This window comes from Pristis pectinata, chromosome 2 (genome assembly GCF_009764475.1).
Source record: "Pristis pectinata isolate sPriPec2 chromosome 2, sPriPec2.1.pri, whole genome shotgun sequence".
NCBI lineage: Eukaryota > Metazoa > Chordata > Chondrichthyes > Rhinopristiformes > Pristidae > Pristis > Pristis pectinata.
The window spans coordinates 5,781,118-5,804,205 of NC_067406.1; the positions used below are offsets into that span (position 1 = coordinate 5,781,118).

Sequence of the window (23,088 nt, forward strand, 5' to 3'; positions counted from 1 at the left end):
CATGCGCTGTATGGCCGGGTGACGTCTGGGCGTCAGCGCCCGTTGCTACTGACGTCCCCTCCCGCCCCCGCGTCGCGCCGCCGATGACGACATGGAGGCCTTCGGCCAGCTGCCCCGGCTATCCCTCATTTAGGTCCATGAATGGGAAGGGTTGGACCTGGTGTGGGGACCTTCCCCGGCCCCTGGACGTCCTGCAGAGGGTCTCAGCGGTAAATGGAGCAAGTTCCAGGAGTGCAGACCCCCCCCTGTGCACAGCAAGATCCCATGGGCAGCAGTGTGCACAGCAAGATCCCACGGGCAGCAGTGTGCACAGCAAGATCCCACGGGCAGCAGTGTGCACAGCAAGATCCCACGGGCAGCAGTGTGCACAGCAAGATCCCATGGGCAGCAGTGTGATGGTGGCCGGATGACCTGTTAAACGTGGCCAGAACTCCCCTGCTGCTCTTCAAAATATACTGCCAGGGACCATTAACCTTCCCCCAAAGAAAGCCAGAAAGATCTCTGGTGTCAGCAGCTCATCTGCAGGAGGGCACCCCTGACGCTGTGGATCTCCACTGCCCTCCCAGCTGGGATTGGTGCTGGGGGGACAGAAGCTGTCCTTGAGCCTGCTGGCACGAGCTCTCAGGTTTTTGTATCTTCTGCCCGAGGGGAGAGAGGAAGAGAGAGAAGTAGAGGTGGGTTGAGAGTGACTGGTATCAAGGTCACATGTATTGGTTTATTATTGTCACTTGTACCGAGGTACAGTGAAAAACTCGTCTTGCACACCGATCGTACAGGTCAATTCATTACACAGTGCAGTTACACTGAGTTAGTACTCAACGTAGTGCAGGTAAAAACAACAACAGTACAGAGTAAAGTGTCACAGCTACAGAGAAAGTGCAGTGCAATAAGGTGCAAGGTCACAACAAGGTAGATCGTGAGGTCAGAGTCCATCTTATTGTATAAGGGAACTGTTCAATAGTCTTATCACAGTGGGGTAGAAGCTGTCCTTGAGTCTGGTTGTTGTCCTGATTTTGAGTTCCCACTTCTGTCCGCTGCAAAGTGACACAGTGCTACAAGGTTGATTCGATAAAGCGCGTTTATTAGCAGTATACTACGGGAGAATTCTCCTCAAACTCTCGTGCAGAGTCTTTATCGGAGCTCTCCACAGTCCAAAGCAGCAGACAGTAATTTATACAGATATTGTCACACACACTTAATGAATTCGGCTCCACGAGTTTCGGTCAGGCCTCAGAGAACCAAAGGCAGACATCGCACCTATATTGTCCAATATAATTGAGTTACAATCAAGAGATTCAAAGACAGGTATCACCCTCATTGTTTAGAACAAGCTTCCTCTAGTCTGTTTATTACACCCACCACCCTTATCGTCTAGTATATTGGCCTGCCACCAAGGTCCCGGACACAGCAAGTATCACCTAGCTTGAGTCAGTAGCTTGCCTGCTCTTGCTTGCAAGTTATTTTTCCATCAGCTATATGTATAGATACAGTCAGTCACAGTTTCTTAACCCTTTACTTCCTCATTCTCTCCTGTTATCATTTCATGATAATCTAGAGAGGCGCCGAGAACGGGGCCGAGAGTTTATTAATAAGGACCTCGCAACAAGTATTTAAACAGGCCAGCACCACACAGTATACTATTATAATCACGATTAACCCCACTGCTCCATGCAGCAGGTATGATGCCCACGATCCTCCTAGTAGCGCCCCAACCAACCCGCCCCTCCTCTAAGTCCCTGTCTTAAGCAATCTACCTGCTTCTGAATGTCCTGAATGGCATGGGAAATGTTGTAGGCCTCATCTCTCACATTGGTGACACATTTGTCCCCTACTGTGGCACATACTCCTCCTTGCTGAGCCAGCTGGTAGTCCACAGCATACCGGGTTCGTTGGGCATAAAGTCGAGGCTCCGCCAGTTCCTGGTTCACTGCCTCCAGGCCCTTTATGGTACTGTTTCCCAGCATGGCCAGTCCACAAATAAGGTAGTTCTGGTTTTTTTTTGGGGCTATAGTTCCTGCCGAACCCCCCCAGAGAGAGAGTACTCAGAAACCCATAGCCTAACGATGATAAGGGAGATCCCAACGTAATAGGATCCCTCCAGTCCTCACAGAACTCCTCATTAACTGACCGCACCACAAGTCTTCGTCAGACATGAGCCTTCTGGGGGGCAGGGGACCGTGACCTGCCCGATCGTCCCCATTGCAGACCAGGCTGGCAGAGTGGGGGTGGGGGTGGTGTAAGTGCCATTAAAGAGGAACACATACCCTTCCTTAGCCCAGTAACAGGTTACATTACCCGATTGCTGTGGACTGGGCATCTGAGAATACTAAGAGATTCCAACAACATTTCTCCCATGCTTTCTCAGGAAATTCTCCCTGGTTAGCCATTCTAAAGAGACATTAGACAATTTTACATGGGTTCCGTTCCCTTCCCCACAAACCCATCGCTCCCCTGCAAGTAATTTAACACACCTAGTGGTGGCACACTCACACCTAAACCATCCTCCCCCTAAATCCACATATCCTCTCAAGGCAAGTGGTGGTGGCACATGATATCGGGTGCTGTTCGATTGCTATCCCACAACCCCATCCTTTACCAAGCATTTACCCGGCAACACCCTCCCGGAAGTTACCGCCTGCCCAATACACTTTGTTTTTGAGTGTTCATATTTTAAGAGAGCCCTGGGGCTCCAGCTTGGTGTGGCTACAAAAATACCTTCCACTGATTCTGCCAAGGGGTAGCAAACGGTGCGATTCCAGTGTAGTTGTATATGTGCTTTGTAAAACAAATTATCCTCTAATGCCCATGCAAGAGTACCGGTAATGGTAAGGAGTCCAGATTTAAGAAACATCATTTTCCTTCCGGTGGCCATCGTTTACAGTCACTCAGATGAATCCAGCGTTCCTGGCCCTGTACTTTCACAGCTGTAGGAGCTTGAAGTAGTACCTGGTCCACCGAGGTCCTAGTTTAGGGCACTTCTAATCTTGTATCAGTACCGAATCTCCGATTTCCAGGTCAGGCAACTCCTCATTCTGTCCTTCCAGTGGTTTAAAGGCACTCTCCACCTGTGAATGAAAAAACTTTAAAGAGGATGTAAGTTGTCTGAAATACCTTTGCAGTTCATTCCCCATGATGTTAAGGTCAACCTGGGTAGGGACTGGGTGTCAGCATCCCATGGGGTTCTTCCCGGACGTCCATAGACAATTTTGGCGGCCGACACCCCGGTGGCCGAGTGGGGGGTAATTCTCGTGTGGTATAATGCTAAGGGGAGAAACTTCAGCAAAGTTAGACCTGCCTCTGATACTAATTTAGTTAATTTATTCTTCAGGGTGCCGTTAGCTCATTCTACTATACCCGCTGCCTGAGGGTGGTAGGTACAATGGAACTGTTGTTCGACATGCAGTGCCTCGCACAACTCCTTATTTATTTTCCTTATGAAGTGGGGACCATTGTCTGAACTTATCTGTTGGGGTACCCCAAACCTTGGTATAATCTCTGTAAGCAATAACTTCACCACCGTTGAGGCCTTATTGTTGGTGGTTGGAAAAGCTTCAATCCATCTACTAAGTACATCAACAATAATAAAACAGTACTTATAACAATGTATACACGGTAATTCAATAAAATCAAGTCGTATACATTCAAAAGGACTACCTGGTAAGGAGGTTTTTGCCTGGGGTGCACCTCACCCTTTTCCCAGCATTGGTTTGTTGGCATATCAAACACAATCTTATTTTGCCTTGTGCTGGAGTGCCACCAGGTACGTAGTAAAATGTTACTCATTCCCTCCTTGCCAAGGTGGGTGTCAGAATGTAGGTAGCCTATAAGCATTGGTAACAAGGAATCAGGTATACATACTTGACCGACTGGAGTAGTCCAGAGGCCATGTGGCGCAGAGTGCGTACACCCGTGCGCCCTCCACACTTATTTTTCTGAGTCAGGGGCGTCCCCCTGTAGGTGCTGCACAGTGACCATGTCTGGGGTGCCCTGCGTTGTTATTGTTGGCTTGCAAGCAACTGCCAGTTTTTCCAAAGTCGAAACGATTTTAGATCCCTGATGTGCTGCCAATTTAGCCTTCGCGTCTGCCCTGTTATTGCCCTGTGTTACTAGGGAGGCGTCTGAGAGGTGAGCCGAGCATTTAATGATGGCCAATTTGTTAGGGAGGAGGATGGCTGGCTTGGAGGAGGTTCTTTACCGAGGAGTGGGTTATTCAGGAGTGCCACCTCCTATTGGTTTAAGCGGGCCTGGATAAGGTGTTGAGTCTGATGGGAGGTCAGGAGTGCCGTTAAGGTATGGGAGGAATAAACAACCACTGACTGATGCAGGGCGATTGGCAAGGAACCAGGATGCCTTGTTTGCAGAATGAATCTATTAAATGGGTTATTCCATCAACTGCCTCTCTCCGAAGGGGGTTCTGTGGGACAGAAGGCAATTGTGCTCCCGGTCTTACACGGATTTGGACTGGGGTCACTGGGGTGAACCCTACCTCAGCTTTTGATGCGGCCCATGAATCGGGGGTTGGCTCATCCGAAGGGAGTCGTTGGGGCTGATGGTGGCGTAAACAGCCTGTCACCGAGAAAGGGGTGAGGTAATAAGTCAGGGTCCCTTCTGGCAGTATCTGGGGAACCCCGTAAAGGCCTGTGTCTGCCTGTGCCTCAAGTCGGTGGGCTAGGAATTCCAGCTCCTTCGGTTTATGACCCTCATTGACTGACAGGGTAATGTGAGGGGACATCAAGCCCGACTGATTCCATGATTCATTAGGTACTTGAACTAAAAGTGCTGTACCCTCCTTACCCGCTCAATGAGGCCGTGGACAGTTTAAAATCGTGCTGGGTGATACAAGGAGCTTCGAGGGTCGAGGTATTGGCCCCCGTGTCATAAAGGGGATCGGTTTTCCCGCAGCTAAGAAATTGATGATAGGTTCATCATCCGGGTTATCGGTGAGGGCAGGCTACATGGAATGGTTACTTCCCACAGCTAGTTAGGCGGAAAATGGGTGCTAGTCGATAAAAGTTGTCGTTTACTGGGGGTCTAGCCTGCCGTTGGTGGTAGTGGGGTCAGTCCTGCTGCCAATGGTCAGGTGCCCCACAAAGGTAGCATCCTGTCGATCTGGCGCTCGCTGGTGCGGGTTGTTGGGGTCCCCTGGGTCCTGGGTACTTACAAGGGGGCGGTGGTGGCGCGTAAGGGGGTCCGTCCGCTGGGGCTCTTGGGCCATTGAGGTGCATTGGATACCCTTTACCTCATTCAACATAGGTGGTGGGCCGGGATCTTTAGGGTCGTCATTATCAGTGGTAGAATCGGAGTCATAATGGGTGTCCGTCTGAGGATCTACTAAAGGTCTGTCCCCTACCAAAAAGTCTCGTTGCTTGTCTGTGGCCTTAGAGCCATTCGTATGTGGCTTTCTCTCCATCTAAGCTGACTTCTAGTTCGGGACGCAATAGGGCCATGGAATTGACCTTGGGACGGGACTTGGCTAGCTGTCGTTGGTGGTGACAGTGGAACGGTTTGCGGACTCGTCGCATTATATGGGGGCGGCAGTGAAACGGGAGGGTAGCTAGGGGCTGTGGGTCGGACCATCCAATCCTCCTCATTTTCATCCGTATCATTACTTTGGAACAACAGGGGCACGCCAGACATGTCGGGAGGTACCTCCACTTTATCCTTATTTTTTCTATTTTTTATTCCTACGTTTTTTTCCCTTTTTTTTGATCTACCTCTTCGCTCTCCCTTCTGTTCCTCTCAGCATCGTGGTCTCCACACTGAGACTTCAGAACTCCCCAACTCGTAGGATTTCCCCTTTCATCACACATTAATCCCTCTTCTGTGTGCATTATGTTCCCAACTATTCTGTTTAGATCTATTTGTTAGGACCTTGGCCGTTTTTCTCCAAGTGGACATTAACATTTTCCATTTTTCCCCTGTATTGCGCTCCCAAATCGCCCTTTCTACCTTTAGGCACTTATCCACATCCCAAGATCCCCCTAGTGGCCATATTTCATTTCCCAATTTTTTATTGAGGCATGCTGATAATTTACGGAAGTTATTCTCATTTTTCGGATCGTCTTCACATGACTTAGATAGTGGGGTATTGGACCCAGACTTATCGAGAGTTTGTCCCACTTTTTCCAACCGTACGGTACAAATCACTGCGATTACCTGTAAGATCGGTCTCCTTCCTTCACCCACTTCAGGTTCCTGACCTTTCCGTGGGGGATTTCCCCTCTTAAGAACCGGTCTAGGCAGGGTGGTAGTACCGGAGAACTGATCTCAAAACTTAGAGCTCAAAACCTTAAAATTCACAAACTTAAAACCCAAACCCGGGGACTCGAACCCCAAACCCGAAACTGGGGACTTGAACCCCAAACATGAAACTAACTGGGGATTCGAACACCGAACACGAACCTAACTGGGGACTCGAACCCCGAACTTGAAACTAACTGGGGACTCGAACCCCGAACCTGAAACTAACTGGGGATTCGAACCCCGAACTTGAAACTAACTGGGGACTTGAACCCCAGAACCCCTCTTACCTGTGACACTCGGACAGGTTCGCGAGGAGTCTGTCAGAGGATATTTGACAAGCAAAGGGATTGATCAGGTGTCCGACTCCCCGAGAGGGATCAAGGTGAATCTTACCTTCTGGGCCCTTCTGTCTCAGGTAGTCGTTATCCCCGTCAATTGCTCACACCGCTTCCAAACCCTCATCTTGGACTCCTGGCTGGCTCGCCAAATTGTTGTCCCGATTTTGAGTTCCCACTTCTGTCCGTTGCAAAGTAACACGGTGCCACAAGGTTGATTTGATAAAGCGTGTTTATTAGAGTATACTGTGGGAGAATTCTCCTCAAACTCTCGTGCAGAGTCTTTATCGGTGCTCTCCACAGTCCAAAGCAGCAGACAGTAATTTATACAGATATTGTCATGTACACTTAATGAATTCAGCTCCACGAGTTTCGGTCAGGCCTCAGAGAACCAAAGACAGACATCACACCTATTGTCCAATATAATTGATTTACAATCCAGAGCTTCAAAGACAGGTATCACCCTCATTGTTTAAAACAAGCTTCCTCTAGTCTGTTTATTACACCCACCACCCTTATTGTCCAGTATATTGGCCTGCCACCAAGGTCCCGGACACAGCAATTATCACCTAGCTTGAGTCTTGCTTGCAAGTTATTTTTCCATCAGCTATATGTATAGATACAGTCAGTCACAGTTTCTTAATCCTTTACTTTCTCATTTGGTGGTACATGCCCTCAGGCTCCTGTATCTTCTACCTGATGGAAGAGGAGAGGCAAGAGAATGTCCTGGGTGGGTGGGGTCTTCGCCAAGACAACGAGAGGTAAAGACAGACTCCAAGGAGGGGAGGCTGGTGTCCGTGATGCGCTGGGAGAGTTATACATGGCCCTTTGGCCCAACTCATCTATGCCGATCAAGGTGCCCAACCGAGCTAGTCCCATTTGCCTGCATTTAGCCCACATCCCTCTAAACCTTAGAGACACAGGAGGCTGCAGATACTGGAACCTGGAACAAGAAACAATCTGCTGGATGAACTCCAAGTGGGTCGAGCAGCATCTGTGGGAGGGAAGGGAATTGTTGATGTTTTGGGTCAAAACCCTGCTTGATCCCTCTGAACCTTTCCTATCCATGTAGCTGTCCAAATGTCTTTTAAGTGTTGTACCTTCCTCTGGCAGCTCGTTCCACATACCCACCACCCTCTGAGTGAAAAACTTGCCCCTCAGGTCTGCTCTAAATCTTTCCCCTCTTACCTTAAACCTATGCCCTCTAGTTTTGGACTACCCTACCCTGGGATAAACACTCTGACTAGCTACCCTATCTGAGCCCCTCATAATTTTATAAATCTCTAGAAGGTCACCCCCCAGCCTCCTTCGCTCCAGGGAAAACAGTTCCAGCCTATCCAGTCTCTCCTTATAATTCAAGCCCTACAGTCTCAGTAACATTTTTCCGAATATTTTCTGCATCCTCTCTAACTTAATGACACGATTCTCCCAAGTGTGGTCTTGTGCAGCTGTAATGTGGCATCCCAACTTTTGTGCTCAGTGCCCCGACTGATGAAGGCACGTGTGCTATTCACCATCTTGTCTAACTATCTTGCCGCTTTCAGGGAACTATGTACTTGTACCCCTAGGTTTCTTTGTTCTACCTTAGCTGGCAACCTCAAGAGTTTGCAGATGGTGGAATCATGCAACATTTATTGGTATTGGTGTTGGTTTATTGTTGTCACTTGTACCGAGGTACAGTGAAAAACTTGTCTTGCGTACCGATCATACAGGTCAATTCATTACACAGTGCAGTTACATTGGGTTAGTACAGAGACCATTGATGTAGTACAGGTAGAAAGAATAAAAGTACAGAGTAAAGTGTCACAGCTACAGAGAAAGTGCAGTGCAATAAGGTGCAAGGCCACCACAAGGTAGATCGTGAGGTCATAGTCCATCTCATCATATAAGGGAACCGTTCAATAGTCTTATCACAGTGGGGTAGAAGCTGTCCTTAAGCCTGGTGATACGTGCCCTCAGGCTCCTGTATCTTCTACCTGATGGAAGAGGAGAGAAGAGAGAATGACCCGGGTGGGTGGGGTCTTTGATTTATATGAGGTGAAAATATCAGATTAGAGTCTAGACAAAGGGCTGGAAATCTATAATCTCAAACTGAGTGAGTCTTTCTCCAACCTTGCTTCCAGACCTGAAGGCCAATGAGTAGGCTGGGCAGATTGAGTAAGTGGATAGATGGTAGATGAGATTTGATGCAGGGAACAGCAAACAGTGAGGCAGGGCGCCGGCATTCCCAGTTATTGTTGCCGGGACACAGCAGGATGAGAAAGAGAGGCAAGGCAAAAGGGACGACGGGACAACCTCTCACCGCTGTGTCCGTATTTCCTGCTCTCTTGTTGCTTTGATGGTGGGGGTGGGGTGGGGTGAGGCACAGAATGAGAGGCGAATGGGTGGGGTTGGTACACAAGGAGGGAGAGTAGGGGTGAAGAGAGGGGGCAAGAGGTTACACAAAGAGGGGCGTGTGGGGTTTGGTGATGAGGGGCTGGTAGGTGGGGGAAGAGGTTATAGAGTAAAGAGGGAGTGATTAGGTAGAGGGAATGGGTACTGAATGGGCTGAAAAGTGCTTCAGCCCATAGAGTCATACAGCATGGAAACAGGCCCTTCTGCTCAACTGGTCCAAGATTCCCACCTAAACTAGATCCATTTGCCCGTGTGTGGCCCATGTCCCTCTAAACCTTTCCTATCCATGTACCTGTCCAAGTGTTTTTAAATGTTGTTAATGTAAGATAAGACAAGATTTCTTTATTAGTCACATGTACATCGAAACACACAGTGAAATGCATCTTTTGCGTAGTGTGTTCTTGGGGCAGCCCGCAAGTGTCGCCACGCTTCCGGCACCAACATAGCATGCCCACAACTTCCTGATCTGTACGTCTTTGGAATGTGGGAGGAAACCGGAGCACCCAGAGAAAACCCACGCAGACACGGGGAGAACGTACAAACTCCTTACAGACAGCGGCCGGAATTGAACCCAGGTCGCTGGCGCTGTAATAGCGTTATGCTAACCTCAACCACTTCCTCTGGCAACTCATTCCATATACTGACCATCCTCTGGGTGACATAGTGCCCCCTAGCTTCCAGTTAAATTTCTCCCTAAACCTATGCCCTCTTGTTTTTGATTCCCTGGCCCTGGGAAAAAGACTGTGCACATTCACCTCTCCATGCCCCTCATGATTTTATACACCTCGGTAAGATCACCCTTCATTTTCTTATGCTCCAGTGAATAAAGTCCCAACCTCATAACTGCTCTCCATAACTCAGTCCCTCAAGTCCCAGCAACGTCCTCGTAAATCTCCTCTGCACTTATTCCAGCTTAATGGCGTCTTTCTATAGCAGGGTAAACAAAACAGAACACAATATTCCAAATACGGCCTCAGCAACATCTTGTACAACTGCAACATGACGTCCCAACTTCTGTGCTCAGTGCCCTGGCTGATGAAGGCACGTGTGCTATTCACCACCTTGTCTAACTATCTTGCCACTTTCAGGGAACTATGTACTTGTACCCCTAGGTTTCTTTGTTCTACCTTAGCTGGCAACCTCAAGAGTTTGCAGATGGTGGAATCATGCAACATTTATTGGAATTGGTGTTGGTTTATTGTTGTCACTTGTACCGAGGTACAATGAAAAACTTGTCTTGCATACCAATTGTACAGGTCAATTCATTACACAGTGCAGTTACATTGGGTTAGTACAGAGACCATTGATGTAGTACAGGTAGAAAGAATAAAAGTACAGAGTAAAGTGTCACAGCTACAGAGAAAGTGCAGTGCAATAAGGTGCAAGGCCACCACAAGGTAGATCGTGAGGTCATAGTCCATCTCATCGTATAAGGGAACTGTTCAATAGTCTTATCACAGTGGGGTAGAAGCTGGGGTAGAAGCCAAAGGCCTTCTTACCACCACCCTGTCTACCTGTGACACCACTTTCAGGTCCTCGGTCCCTTTATCCTACAGCACTCCCCAGGGCCTTGCCGTTCACTGTGAAAGTCCTACCCTCATTTGTCTTCCCAAAATACATCATCTAGCACTTATCCGAATTAAACTTCCGAAGTTGTAGGAAGTAGTGCAGTGTGGTGGGAACTTGGAATTACTGGTTTGGGGAGGGCTGCTGTGTGGTAGAAAGGGGGAATTAGGTTTTGGGAGGGAGTGGGGGGCAATTCCTTTTGTACCTTTTCCTCATTAACCGAGTTATTTTGGTAAGGAGGCTGAGGAGGGTGTAAGTTAAATGGTCCGAATTAAGGCAGGTGCAGGACTGGTGAGAGCGGAGTGGTGTCAGTGTGTGAACTTTTGAAGCTGGCAGAACAAGTTGAGCAGCCTGTTTTTAGATATAAGAACAAACACAAACAAAGGTAACAAAGTTTTCATGCAGCCTCCAATAAATCTTTATGGAACCTGGGTTCATCCTCAGCTAGGCCATTCCATTCAGGAGACTCCCTGTTAGGAAAGGTGTCGATGTCTTGGAGAGGAGCGGGTTTGAGGAGAGAACGGGGAAACCTGGTAGAGTTCTCCTTTACAGCAGGAAAGATAAAGGGGTTTAACAGGGGTGTTGATAGAATAAGCAATTGGTAACTGGTTTATTATTGTCACCTGTACCGAGATACAGTGAAAAACTTTGTTTGCTTGCTACCCAGACAGATCATTTCCATACATATGTATATTGATGTAGTGCATGAGGAAAAACAATAACAGATGCAGAGTATAGTGTTACAGCTCCAGAGAAAGTGAAGTGCAGGTAGACAAATAAAGCGCAAGGGCCATGATGAGTTGGATTGAGAGATCAAGAGTTCATCTTGATTGTATAAGAGGTCCGTTCTAGAGTCTTATAACAGCGGGATAGAAGCTGTCCTTGAGCCTGGTGGTGCGTTTTTTCAAGCTTTTGTACCTTCTGTCCGATGGAAAAGAGAATCTCCAGGGTGGGGCTGGGAGGGTCTTAGATTTATGTTGGCTGCTTTGCCAAGGCAGTGGGAAGTATAGAGAGAGTCAATGGAGGCAGGGCTATGGTGCATCTATAAAAATTTGGTGAGGGTCATCTGGGCCATGGCAAATTTCCTTAACCTTCTGAGGAAGTAGAGGTGCTGGTGAGCTTTCTAGGCCATAGTGTCGATGTGGCTGGAACAGGACAAGCTATTCGTGATATTTACACCTAGAATCTTGAAGTTCTGAACCATTTCCACCTCAGCACCAAACGAGAAAATACTTTTGGTTGCAGAAGCGCTGGTAACCAGGAGGGACAAAGTGAAGACCCAGATAGGGCATGAAGACAAACTATTATGATTTGGAATGCATCCTTACGAAAGTGGTGGAGACATTCAAAAATAACTTGTTTGGGGCTGTCGGGGAAAGATCAGAGGAGATTAGAATTATATAATTAGTTCTAGCAAAAAACTAGCACTGACTTGATAGGCCAAATGGTCTCCTTCAGTGCGGTTTAGTTTATAATTCTAACCCTATTAGCCAGACTGAAGCTAAGGTGAGGCTTTATCACAGTGCTGCAGTGTTGAAGCAGTCTAGTGCTGGTTAGGAAATGTGTCATCTGGGTGCTCTTTAATGACAGCAGCAGAAGCTTTAACCTTCACTTACCAAAGCAGATTACCTTCTGATCACGTATGTCCTTGTTGGATCTTACTGACTTCCTTGTTCGATCTTGCTGATAGTTCACCCACATATCAATGATTAAACCATAGAACCATAGAACAATACGGCACAATACAGGCCCTTCGGCCCACCATGTTGTGCCGCCCTTCAAACCACACCTATGACTATCTAACCCCTTCCTCCCACTTAAATTCCTCCATATGCTTATCTAACAATCTCTTGAACCTGTCCAATGATTCAGCCTCCACCTCCACCCCAGGCAGCGCATTCCATGCACCAACCACTCTCTGGGTGAAAAACCTCCCTCTGACATCACCCTTGAACTTCCCACCCAATACCTTAAAGCCATGTCCTCTTGTTTTGAGCATTGGCGCCCTGGGAAAGAGGCGCTGGCTGTCTACTCTATCTATTCCTCTCAATATCTTGTATAGCTCTATCATGTCTCCCCTCATCCTCCTTCTCTCCAATGAGAACAGCCCTAGCTCCTTTAATCTCTCCCCATAATCCATACTCTCCAATCCAGGCAGCATCCTGGTATATCTCCTCTGCACCCTTTCCAACGCGTCCACATCCTTCCTATAATGAGGCGACCTGAACTGGACACAGTACTCCAAATGTGGCCTAACCAGAGTTTTGTAAAGCTGCATCATCACTTCGCGGCTCTTAAACTCGATCCCCCGACTTATGAAAGCTAACATCCCATAAGCTTTCTTAACTACCCTATCCACCTGCGAGGCAACTTTCAGGGATCTGTGGATATGAACCCCCAGATCCCTCTGCTCCTCCGCACTGCCCAGAATCCTGCCATTTACCTTGTACTCCGCCTTGGAGTTTGTCCTTCCAAAGTGTACCACCTCACACTTCTCTGGATTAAACTCCATCTGCCACTTGTCAGCCCAGCTCTGCATCCTATCAATATCCCTCTGTAAGCTTCTACAGCCCTCCAAACTATCCACAACACCACCGATCTTTGTGTCATCTGCAAACTTGCTAACCCACCCTTCCACCCCCTCATCTAAGTCATTAATAAATATCACAAAAAGCAGAGGTCCCAGAACCGATCCCTGTGGGACACCACTAGTCACAGCCCTCCAATCTGAATGCACTCCCTCTACCACAACCCTCTGCTTTCTACAGGCAAGCCAATTTTGAATCCACACGGCCAAGCTTCCCCAGATCCCTTGGCCTCTGACCTTCTGAAGCTCTTCAACTCTTCAACACGCCACTGGCGCTGAAGTCCTCTGGATGTGGGAAAGCTTACTGGATACTGAAAGGCCTGGATAGAGCGGACATGGAGAGGGTACCTCTAATAGTAGGAGAGTCTGAGGGCTGCTCCCAGCACATTCTCAGTAATGCAAAAGATGCATTTCACTGTGTGTTTCGATGTACATGTGACTAATAAATAAATATCTTATCACCCTGCTTTATCACAAAGCAGTGGCTGAGCACCATCCATATCCAGTCTGTTTAAAGTTCATCACATTCGGCAATGAGGTACTCCCTCTGTTCAATGGCTACCAGGAACTTTGGGGTCAAGACTGACTTGTGACCACTGCACCGGGAAGGAGCCCCGAGGGCAGCCTGTAGTACAGCCAATATTTCGATTGTACATGAAGGATCTGATGGGTTGGGCCTTTCTCACCAAGGTGTTGCCGAATTCTGACTGTCTGCTTGGGGAACTACCCCACAGCATCTCCTCTTTCTGCAGGGCTGTGGAACTTAAACCTGCACCCTTCTCAGTCAGAAGCTGGGGTCATGCTGATTGCAGAGGCTTGTCGATTAATTCTCCTGTGCGATTACGGGCGCAGTTGAATAGATTTGGTCACAGAATTTTGCAGCTGACATTTGTGCTCATTTTGCTCCCTCTCTCTCTTTCCCACTTCATGCCTTTTGTTTCCTTGGTTAACTTCTCCTCTCCTCTTCCTCGGTCCCACTCTCCTCCTTTGCTCTTTGTAACTCCTCATTTACACTCCTCCACTTCCTTCTTCATCCCGTCCCTTCCCACCAAGCCTTTGCCACACTTTCTATCTGCTCCTGATCGCACCTCCCTTCCCTTCAACCTCCTTGTCTTCAACCCTACCTCTCTCTCCTACCGCTCCTACTACCTCCCCCTCCCTCCTCCTCCCTCCCCAACCTGCTCCCTTCTTGCCCCTCTGTCCCCTCCCCTTCCCCTCTCTTCTTCCCTCTCTATCATTGCCCCACTCTCCACCACCCTGACCCCCACCCATCTCCGTCGCCCTGTCCCCTCTCCCTCCCTCTCTACACTGCCCTTCTACTACCTCCCCCATCTCCTTTCCCCTTCCTCGTCCTCCTCCCTCCCCTTCCCTCCCTCTCCCCCTCCCTTTTCTCTCCCTCTCCCACCGTCCTCCTCCCCTTTCTCTCCTCTCCCTTCCCACTCCTACTTCCCCCCCTCTGTCTTCCTCCCCTCGCCTTGCTCCTCCCCATCCCCACTCCCCTTCCATCGCTCCCCCACTCCCCACTTCCTCCATCCCTCACCCAACCTTCCTTTTCTCACCCACCATTTCTCCCTCTCTCCGTGCACATCTCTCTCAGCCTCCCCTCCCCCTCCTCGTCCCCTCCCCTCTCTCCCCTCCTCTTCCTGCTCTCTGCACTCTCTCCCCATCCCCAACCCTTCCCCTTCCCCACTCGCTGGTCATCTCCATCCACTCGCTGGTCATCTCCATCCCTCCCTCTTCCTCACACTCTCTACATCCCCTCACATTCCCTCCCTCTCCCTCCGACACTCCCCTCTCCCCTCTCCCCACCACCAAACCCTCCCCCACACACTCTCCCTACCTCCTACGCGCTCTCTTTCTCAATATCCTTCTCCCACCCACTCTCCTCCCCCACCTACACACCCTCCGCCTCGCCTCCCTCGCCCTCTTTCTGCCTTTGCCACTCCTCGCCTCTTTTCTCCAATTCACTCCCTCCTCCTCTCTATCCCCCTCCCTCCCTCACTCCAATTCTCTTTACATCCAAGTCTCCCTCCTCTCTCTCCCTCTCCAGCGTCCCTATTCTCCTGCTCCCCTTTCTCTCTCCCTTCTGCTGCCCCTCCCTTCTCCCTCCCTCCAACTCTTCGTCTCCCCCCGCATTCAGTTCCACTTTCCCCCAACTTCCTCCCCACTCCTTTTCTCCACCCTCTCCTTCCCTCCCCCTCACTGATTTCCCGCTCACTCTTCTCCCACTCCGTTCCTCAGCCCACACTTTTCCTCACTCTTTCCCTCATTGCCCACCCCTCCCTCCTCACTCCCACCCACTGCCTCAACCCCTTTCCACCCTCCACTCCCTCAACCCTTCACTAACCACTCCACCTTGCAACCCCTCTCATGCCCTGTCCTCTCTGCCTCCAGCCCTTGTCCTCTGCATCCAACACCACTCTCTCCCCTCACCATCCATATTTGTCCCTTATCTTCATCTCCTTCACCCTCCATCCCCCCCCACCCTCCCCTTCCCCCATTCCACTCCCCCTCTACCCCCTCCCTCCCTCCCCCTCCCCCTACCTTTTTCCCTGTCTCCCTCACTTTCTCTTTCTACTTTCTCCCTCCATCTCCCTTTCTCCTTCCCTCTCCCCCCTCTCTCTCGAGGCTTCTATCCCTCCCTCCCCTTCCCTCTCTCCCTCCCTCTCCCTCTTTCTTTCTCCCCCCTCTCTGTCTCTTTCTTTCTCCCTCCCCCCTCTCTCCCGCCCCCTCTCTCTCCCCCTCTCTCTTTCTCTCTCTCTCTCCCTCCCTCCCTCTCTCTCACTCTCCCTCCTCCCTCTCCCTCCCTCCCTCTCCTCCCTCGCTCTCTCTCTCTCTCTCTCTCTCCCTCTCTCTTTCTCTCTCTCTCTCCCTCCCTCCCTCCCTCTCTTTCACTCTCTCTCCCTCCCTCCCTCCCTCCCTCTCCCTCTCTCGCTCTCTCTCTCTCTCTCTCTCTCTCTCTCTCTCTCTCTCTCTCTCTCTCCCTCCCTCACCAGCAATCGCAACCACTGCCTGTTGGGAGGCCGTGTGCCGGGAGCCTCATGGAGAAGAAGCTGCCTTTCATCTGTGGCATTGTGGAAGGTCAGTTACGGCAACCCCCTCCCCTCCCCTTCCCTCTCTCTCTCTGAAGCCTGGTAGTGAGAGCCCCTCCCAGGCTCTGCAAAGCCGACAGCTGCATTGAGATATTAGTTTACACGCAATTCTGAAAGCAGCAAACACCGCGTTGCTGTCTCTGTTGTGCCTTTAGACTGAGAGTGCTCCTTATTTCCTACATTATGAAGCGAGAAACCTTTCCCGGTTGTCATGGAGTCTCTACAAATTAAAGTTTAATGTTCTGGATACTGCGGCAAGCAAATGCTGATAGAAAAATCACAGAGCAATTTAAAAGATACTTGTTTCAGGCTTTCCTTGAATGTGTTTGTTTAATTAGTTATAAAAATACTGGAGACAGGGGAGAAGGTAGCAATGACGAGGCAGGGTTTGCGGGTGTGAAGGAGGTCATGTGACAAAGCTTTGGGGAATCTGTCCAACAAAAGTTGGCACCCCTGTTGTAGATGGTGAAGGAATGAAGTGATGGGAGGGTCTTTGATGCACTGCAACAGATCCTGCCTTTTGTTTTGTGATTAGGGTGGTGCAGGGCTGTTGCGGGGGTTGTGGGGGGGGGGGTGGTGGTGAGGGAGGAAGGGAGGGGTGCTGGGGCTGGGGAGGCATCATGCCCAGTGTTTGAAACACCAACATCCTTGCCAATTTGGTGATTGATAAAAACCACCAGTCAACGATCGGTCTCTGTGAGGGACGGCTGTTGGTCGATCTCGTTCGTAGAGCAGAGAGAATTCGGTGCTTTGTGACACAGTGAAAACACGTTGGGAGTGGGTAGAGTCATACAGCACGGAAACAGGCCCTTCGGCCCTACTCGTTCATACCAACCAAGGTGCCCACCTAAGCTAGTCCCGTTTGCTTGCGTTTGGACCACGTCTCTCTAAACCTTTCCTATCCAGGTACCTGTACCTGTCCAAATGTCTTTTAAATGTTGTTATTGTTTCTGCCTGAACCACTTCCTCTGGCAGCTTGTTCTACGTATGCATCACTCTCCGCATGAAGAGGTTGCCCCTTGGGTCCCTTTTAAGTCCTTCCCCACACACCTTAAACCTATGTCCTCTAGTTTTTGGTTCCCATTCCCTGGGAAAAAGACTGAGTGCATTCGCCCTATCTATGCCCCTCATGATTTTATACACCTCTATAAGATCACCCCTGAGTATGCTAAGGAATAAAGTCATAACCTGCCCAACCTCTCCCTATAACTCAGGCCCTCAAGTCCTGGCAACATTCTCGTAAACCTTCTCTGCACTCTTTCCAGTTTAATGTCACGAACCAGCAACAAAAGAAACACACTGAGCATGATTCAGTGTTAAAAACTATTTTATTAATTACTACTTATGATAATACGTAAAATAAAAGTAAAAATGTTAGTATGTTAGAATTCAAAAATGTTAAACCTTGAACGTTAACCCCAAAACTAAACTCTTCGTGTGTGTGTGTGACAAAGTCCAAAACTCCCAGTTCCGGAATGGTTCTTAAAGTTCAGTTACGCAAGCCATAAGGTGAAACATGAGCAAGGGCTTCTTCAACAACCACCGTTGTCTGAAGATAAGACGTAGACGTAGAGAAACATAGAGAGAGTAAATACGAAATCCAAATGTTCCACGATGGAACCCAAACGACACTTCAGTGTTTACTCGGTAGTGACTTCCTCACCCCGAAAAGCATCCGAACCGTGGTCGTCCACACATAAATACCTGTTTCCTTCTACAGGTCAACAACAAAGTGAACTCCACCGGATTACTTCCAACTTCCATACATGGATTTCTATGGCAAACACAGTTATTGTTTCTCATCCATCGATAGAGAAAACAAGCAGGCTGGTGTCTCTCTCCCTTCTCTCTCTCTCTCCTTCTTCTTCTTCTTCTGACTTCTTCAACAACGTCATTACGTCCTTTATCTTCTATTGACGTAAGCACGCCCCACACACACATACACACACACTCTCTATCTTAAAGGGACTTTCACTGAGTCTGTAACATTTCCTACAACAGGGTGACCAACACTGTACACAGTACCGCTGGTGTGGCCTCACCAATGTCTTGTACAACTGCAACGTAACGTCCCAACTCCTATATTCAGTGCCTGACTGATGGAGGCCAGTGTGGTGGGTAGGTTAGTGAGAGAGGAGGACAGAGAAAAGGGGGAAGAAGTGAGAGAGGGATAGGGAGGCAGGGAGGAAGTGGCAGAGAGGTTAGCAGGGACACTGTGTTGTATGGACTCTTCTGGGCTGAAGGATTCAATGTATGTTTGCGATCAGGGGAATAGAAAGGAGCTGGCTTGGTTCTCATCCTGTTTACTTCTACCAGGAATCCCTGCTCGGACCTGCCTATACTTTCTAAAAAATTGTTCTTCGTTCCTGCAATGTGGACATGGCTGACAAGTCCTGCAGACCTCACTCAACAGGAATTTGTCAAGGCTTCATAGTTTCCTCAGATTTCCTCACAACATAGAAAGAGGCCATTTGGTCCATCAAACCTATGCCAGCTCATGGAGCAATCCCACCAATCCCATTCCTTCATTCATTTCCCTGTAAACTATAACCTCACACACCCTTCCTCCAAATTCTCCCACCACACTTACAGCCAAAGTCGAGTTTATTGCCGTATGTGCAAGTACATGTTTGCACAGGTACAATGAAAAACTTGCTTGCAGCAGCATTACAGGCACATAACATCCCCTCTCATCCCCTCTCCTTCACATGTGTTTTTAAAATCCCACAAGCATTGACATGATGTGGTGAAGCTTGGTTTAAGTTGTTGAGCTGCTTTATACCACAGTAGGGTGAACATAGATAAAAATAGTTATGGTTAGGTACATTTACTTCGACTGACAGCACGTACCTCTCTGCAGTGATATACAAATAAGAAGTACGCAACACAGCTGCACTTCAGTGGACTCAAATTGTCTCTTCCGATTCTACACTATTTAACTCCACTGCCAAATCATTGCATTCCATTTACCCCAACATAGACTTTTTGCCTTCAAAGTGGTCAGAAGTGGCCAAAGTCGAGTTTATTGTCATATGCACAAGTATGCACAGGTGCAATGAAAAACTTACTTGCAGCAGCTTCATATAAGGAGCACTCACAAGAAAACTTAAACATCAATTTTACAAGAAAGAACACAATTAGAACAAAAAGACATGTAAGTCCATTTTAGTGCAAAGTGCTCAAAGTGGTCACAGTGTTGCTACACTGCAGTGATTAGGGTTGTGCTGGTTGGTTCAAGAATTGAATGGTTTCAGGAAAGTAGCTGTTCCTGAACCTGGTGGTGTGGGACTTCAGGCTTCTGTACCTCCTGCCCGATGGTAGCTGCGAGAAGATGGCATGGCCCGGATGGTGGGGATCTTTGATGATGGATGTTGCCTTCTTGAGGCAGCGCCTCCTGTAGATACTCCCGACGGTGGGGAGGGATGTGCCCGTGATGTGTTGGGCTGAGTCCACTACTCTCTGCAGCTTCTTACATTCCTGTACATTCAAATTGCTGTATCAGACCATGATGCAACCAGTCAGGAAACTTTCAACAGTACATCTGCAGAAGTTTATTCGAGTGTTCAGTGACAAGTTGAACCTCCTTAACGTCCCAAGAAAGTAAAGATGCTAACCGACAATATGCAGCGGTCTTTGGGGTGTGGGAGGAAACTGGAGCACCTGGAAGAAACCCAAGTAGTCACAAATGGGGATCTTTGATTCTGCCGGCTGCTTTCCCGAGGCAGCGAAAAATGTAGAGTCCATGGAGGGGAGGCTGGTTTCCGTGATGTGCTGAGCTGTGTCCACAACTCTCTGCAGTTTCTTGTGGTCACGGGCAGAGTAGTTGCCATACCAAGCCGTGATGCATCCAGATAGGATGCTTTCTATGGTGCATCGATAAAAATTGGTGAGGGTCAATGAGGACATGCCGAATTTCTTTATCCTCCTGAGGAAATAGAGGTACTGGTGAGCTTTCTTGGCCGTGGCGTCTAAGTAATTAAAATCAAGGATAAGAAGGGGCCTGAATGAGAAATGCAGACGGTGTGGAAGTGTTACAGACTTCAGGAAATTCCAGAGATGGGGAAGAATGAAAGATTAGACGGATTTGAAAAGGATGAGGAGAGGGTTGTTTATCAGAAGTGAACCAGCAGTATGGCAATGGGTATACAGGACTGTGATGGTAAAAACATGGGCAGCATTGAATGACATCAGTTTACAAGGTTTGGCTTGCTTTGGCACAGTGAAGACACATCTGACGTAACAGTACTGTTCTTCATCAAAATAGTCCCATGGGAACTCTTCCAGCCTCTTGAGAAGGCAGAAGGAGCCTTGGTTTAACATCATGACAGCTTGGCACTGGAGTATCAGCACAGATTTTTTGTGTAACTCCTTGAAATGTGGGACTTTACTCACTCTCTAAACGAGAGTCACACCGGAAAAGTTGGTGTGAGCTGCCTCTTGACTCGTTGTGTGTGTGTGTGTGTGTGTGTGTGTGTGTGTGTGTGTGTGTGTGTGTGTGTGTGTGTGTGTGTAGAAGGTGCTACCTCAGTGGGGTGGGGAGCTCCATCGTTTAAATCATTTAGACTCTGTGACAAACAAGGAACACCGATATATTTCAAAGTCAGGACACTGTGGATGACCTGGAGGAGAATTCACAGGTTACTGTGGGAAAATTACTGGAGGAGATTCTTAGAGACAGGATTTATGGGCATTTAGAGAAGCATAGGCTTATTAGGGACAGTCAGCATGGCTTTGTGAGGGGCAGGTTGTGCCTCACGAGGCTGATTGAATTCTTTGAGGATGTGACAAAGCACATTGATGAAGGTAAAGCAGTGGATAGGATTTACATGGATTTTAGTAAGGCGTTTGATAAGGTTCCTCATGGAAGGCTTATTCATAAAGTCAGCAGCCATGAGATCCAGGGAAACTCGGCTGTGTGGATTCAGAATTGCTCGCCCATAAAAGACAGAGGGTGGTGGGAGATGGAGTGTATTCTGCCTGGAGGTCGGTGACCAGGGGTGTTCTGCAAGTATTTGTTCTGGGACCCCTGTTCTTTGTAATTTTTGTAAATGACTTGGATGAGGGTGTGGAAGGGTGGGTTAGTAAGTTTGCTGATGATACAAAGGTTGGTGGTGTTGTGGATAGTGTAGAAGGTTGCTGTAGATTACAACAGGATATTGATAGAATGCAGACCTGGGCTGAGAAGTGGCAGATGGAGTTCAACCCGGATAAGTGTGAAGTGATGCACTTCGGGAGATTGAACTTGAAGGCAGAATACGAGGTTAATGGCAGGACTCTTAGCAGTGTGGAGGAACAGAGGGATCTTGGGGACCACATCCATAGATCCATCAAGGATGCTACGCAGGTTGATAGGGCTGTTAAGAAGGCATATGGAGTGTTGGCCTTCATTAGTTGGGATATTGAGTTCAAGAGCAGCGAGGTGATGTTGCAGCTCTATAGAACTCTGGTCAGACCACACGGAGTATTGTGTTCAGTTCTGGTCACCTCATTATAGGAAGGATGTGGAAGCTTTAGAGAGGGTGCAGAGGAGATTTAGCAGGATGTTGCCTGGACTGTAGAGCATGTCTTAGGAGGACAGGTTGAGCAAGCTAGGGCTTTGCTCTTTGGAGAGAAGGACGATGAGAGGTGACTTGATAGAGGTGTACAAGATGATGAAAGGCATAGATTGAGTGGATGGTCAGACACATTTTCCCAGGTTGACAATGGCTAACACGAGGGGACATAATTTTAAGGTGATTGGAGGAAGGTATAAGGGGGATGTCAGGGGTAATTTTTTTACTCAGAGAGTGGTGGGTGTGTGGAATGTACTGCCTGCAGAGGTTGTTGGGGCAGATACATTAGGGACGATTAAGAGACTCTTAGATAGACACATGAATGATAGAGAAATGGAGGGCTACGTGGGAGGGAAAGGTTAGATAGATCTTAGAGCAGGACAAAATGTCGGCACAACATTGTAGGCCGAAGGGCCTGTACTGTGCTGTAGTGTTCTATGTTCTATGTTCTGTGTACTACTCTTGTTGGATGGGTGCTATTGGGAGTTTTAGCAATGTAATGATGTCTAAGAATGTTTGCTTTTAATACTGAATAAATAATATTAGTCAAAGCTCATTCATACATACTCAGAGTACAAAAACCTTTATAAAAGCTCCCTGTTTTAGGAAGCATGTCAAGGCAGTTATGGGGAGAAACTAGGGTCGTTCTCAAAGTGATAAGAATCATTGAGCCATGCAGCATGGAAATAGGCCATTCGGTCCAACATGTCCATACTGACCAGTGGACACTAATCCTATCTTCCAGCACTTGGCCCATAGCCTTCTATGCCAAGGTGATTCAAGTGCACATCTTGACACTTCTTAACTGTTGTCAGCGACTCTGCTTCCACCACTTTCTCAGGCAGTGTGTTCCAGGTACTCACCACTCTCTGGGTGAAAACGGTCCCCTTGAAATCCCTTCTAAATCCCTTCTCCCTTACACTAAATCCATGTTGTCTCCTTAGAACAGAGGAGTTGAATAAAAGATTTGAACGTGTTATTCAACACTACAAGAGGTTTGGATGGTTGCATTTGAGGAGATGCAACAAGGCAAGGGGACACACAATAAATAAGGGCATAAGAAATATGGAGAAGGCCATTCAGCCCTTCTAGCCTGCTCTGCCATTCAATAAGACCATTGCCGATCTGACATTCCTTAATCCCATTTTCCCCCTACTATTCCTGTAACCCTTGATTCTCTTTCCGATTTAAAAATCGATCAACTTCACCTCTTCAGGATTCATCCTCCACAGCTCTTTGGGGCAAGGAGTTCTAAAGACTCACAAATCTTTGACAGAAGGAAGTCTCAGCAACATCCTCGTAAATCTCCTGTGCACTCT

General features: G+C 48.3%; 1 protein-coding gene across 2 annotated transcripts in view; it reads left to right on the forward strand.

The window, feature by feature from the left end:
- Positions 1 to 16,058: 16,058 nt before the first annotated feature.
- Positions 16,059 to 23,088, forward strand: part of si:dkey-183c6.8 (protein O-GlcNAcase) — a 64,605-nt gene continuing 57,575 nt past the window's right edge. For both annotated transcript variants that reach the window (XM_052038488.1, XM_052038497.1), the window contains exon 1: positions 16,059 to 16,206. In XM_052038488.1, the coding sequence (XP_051894448.1) occupies positions 16,167 to 16,206 (40 nt within the window). In that variant the 5' untranslated portion in view covers positions 16,059 to 16,166. The remainder of the gene's footprint in view (positions 16,207 to 23,088) is intronic.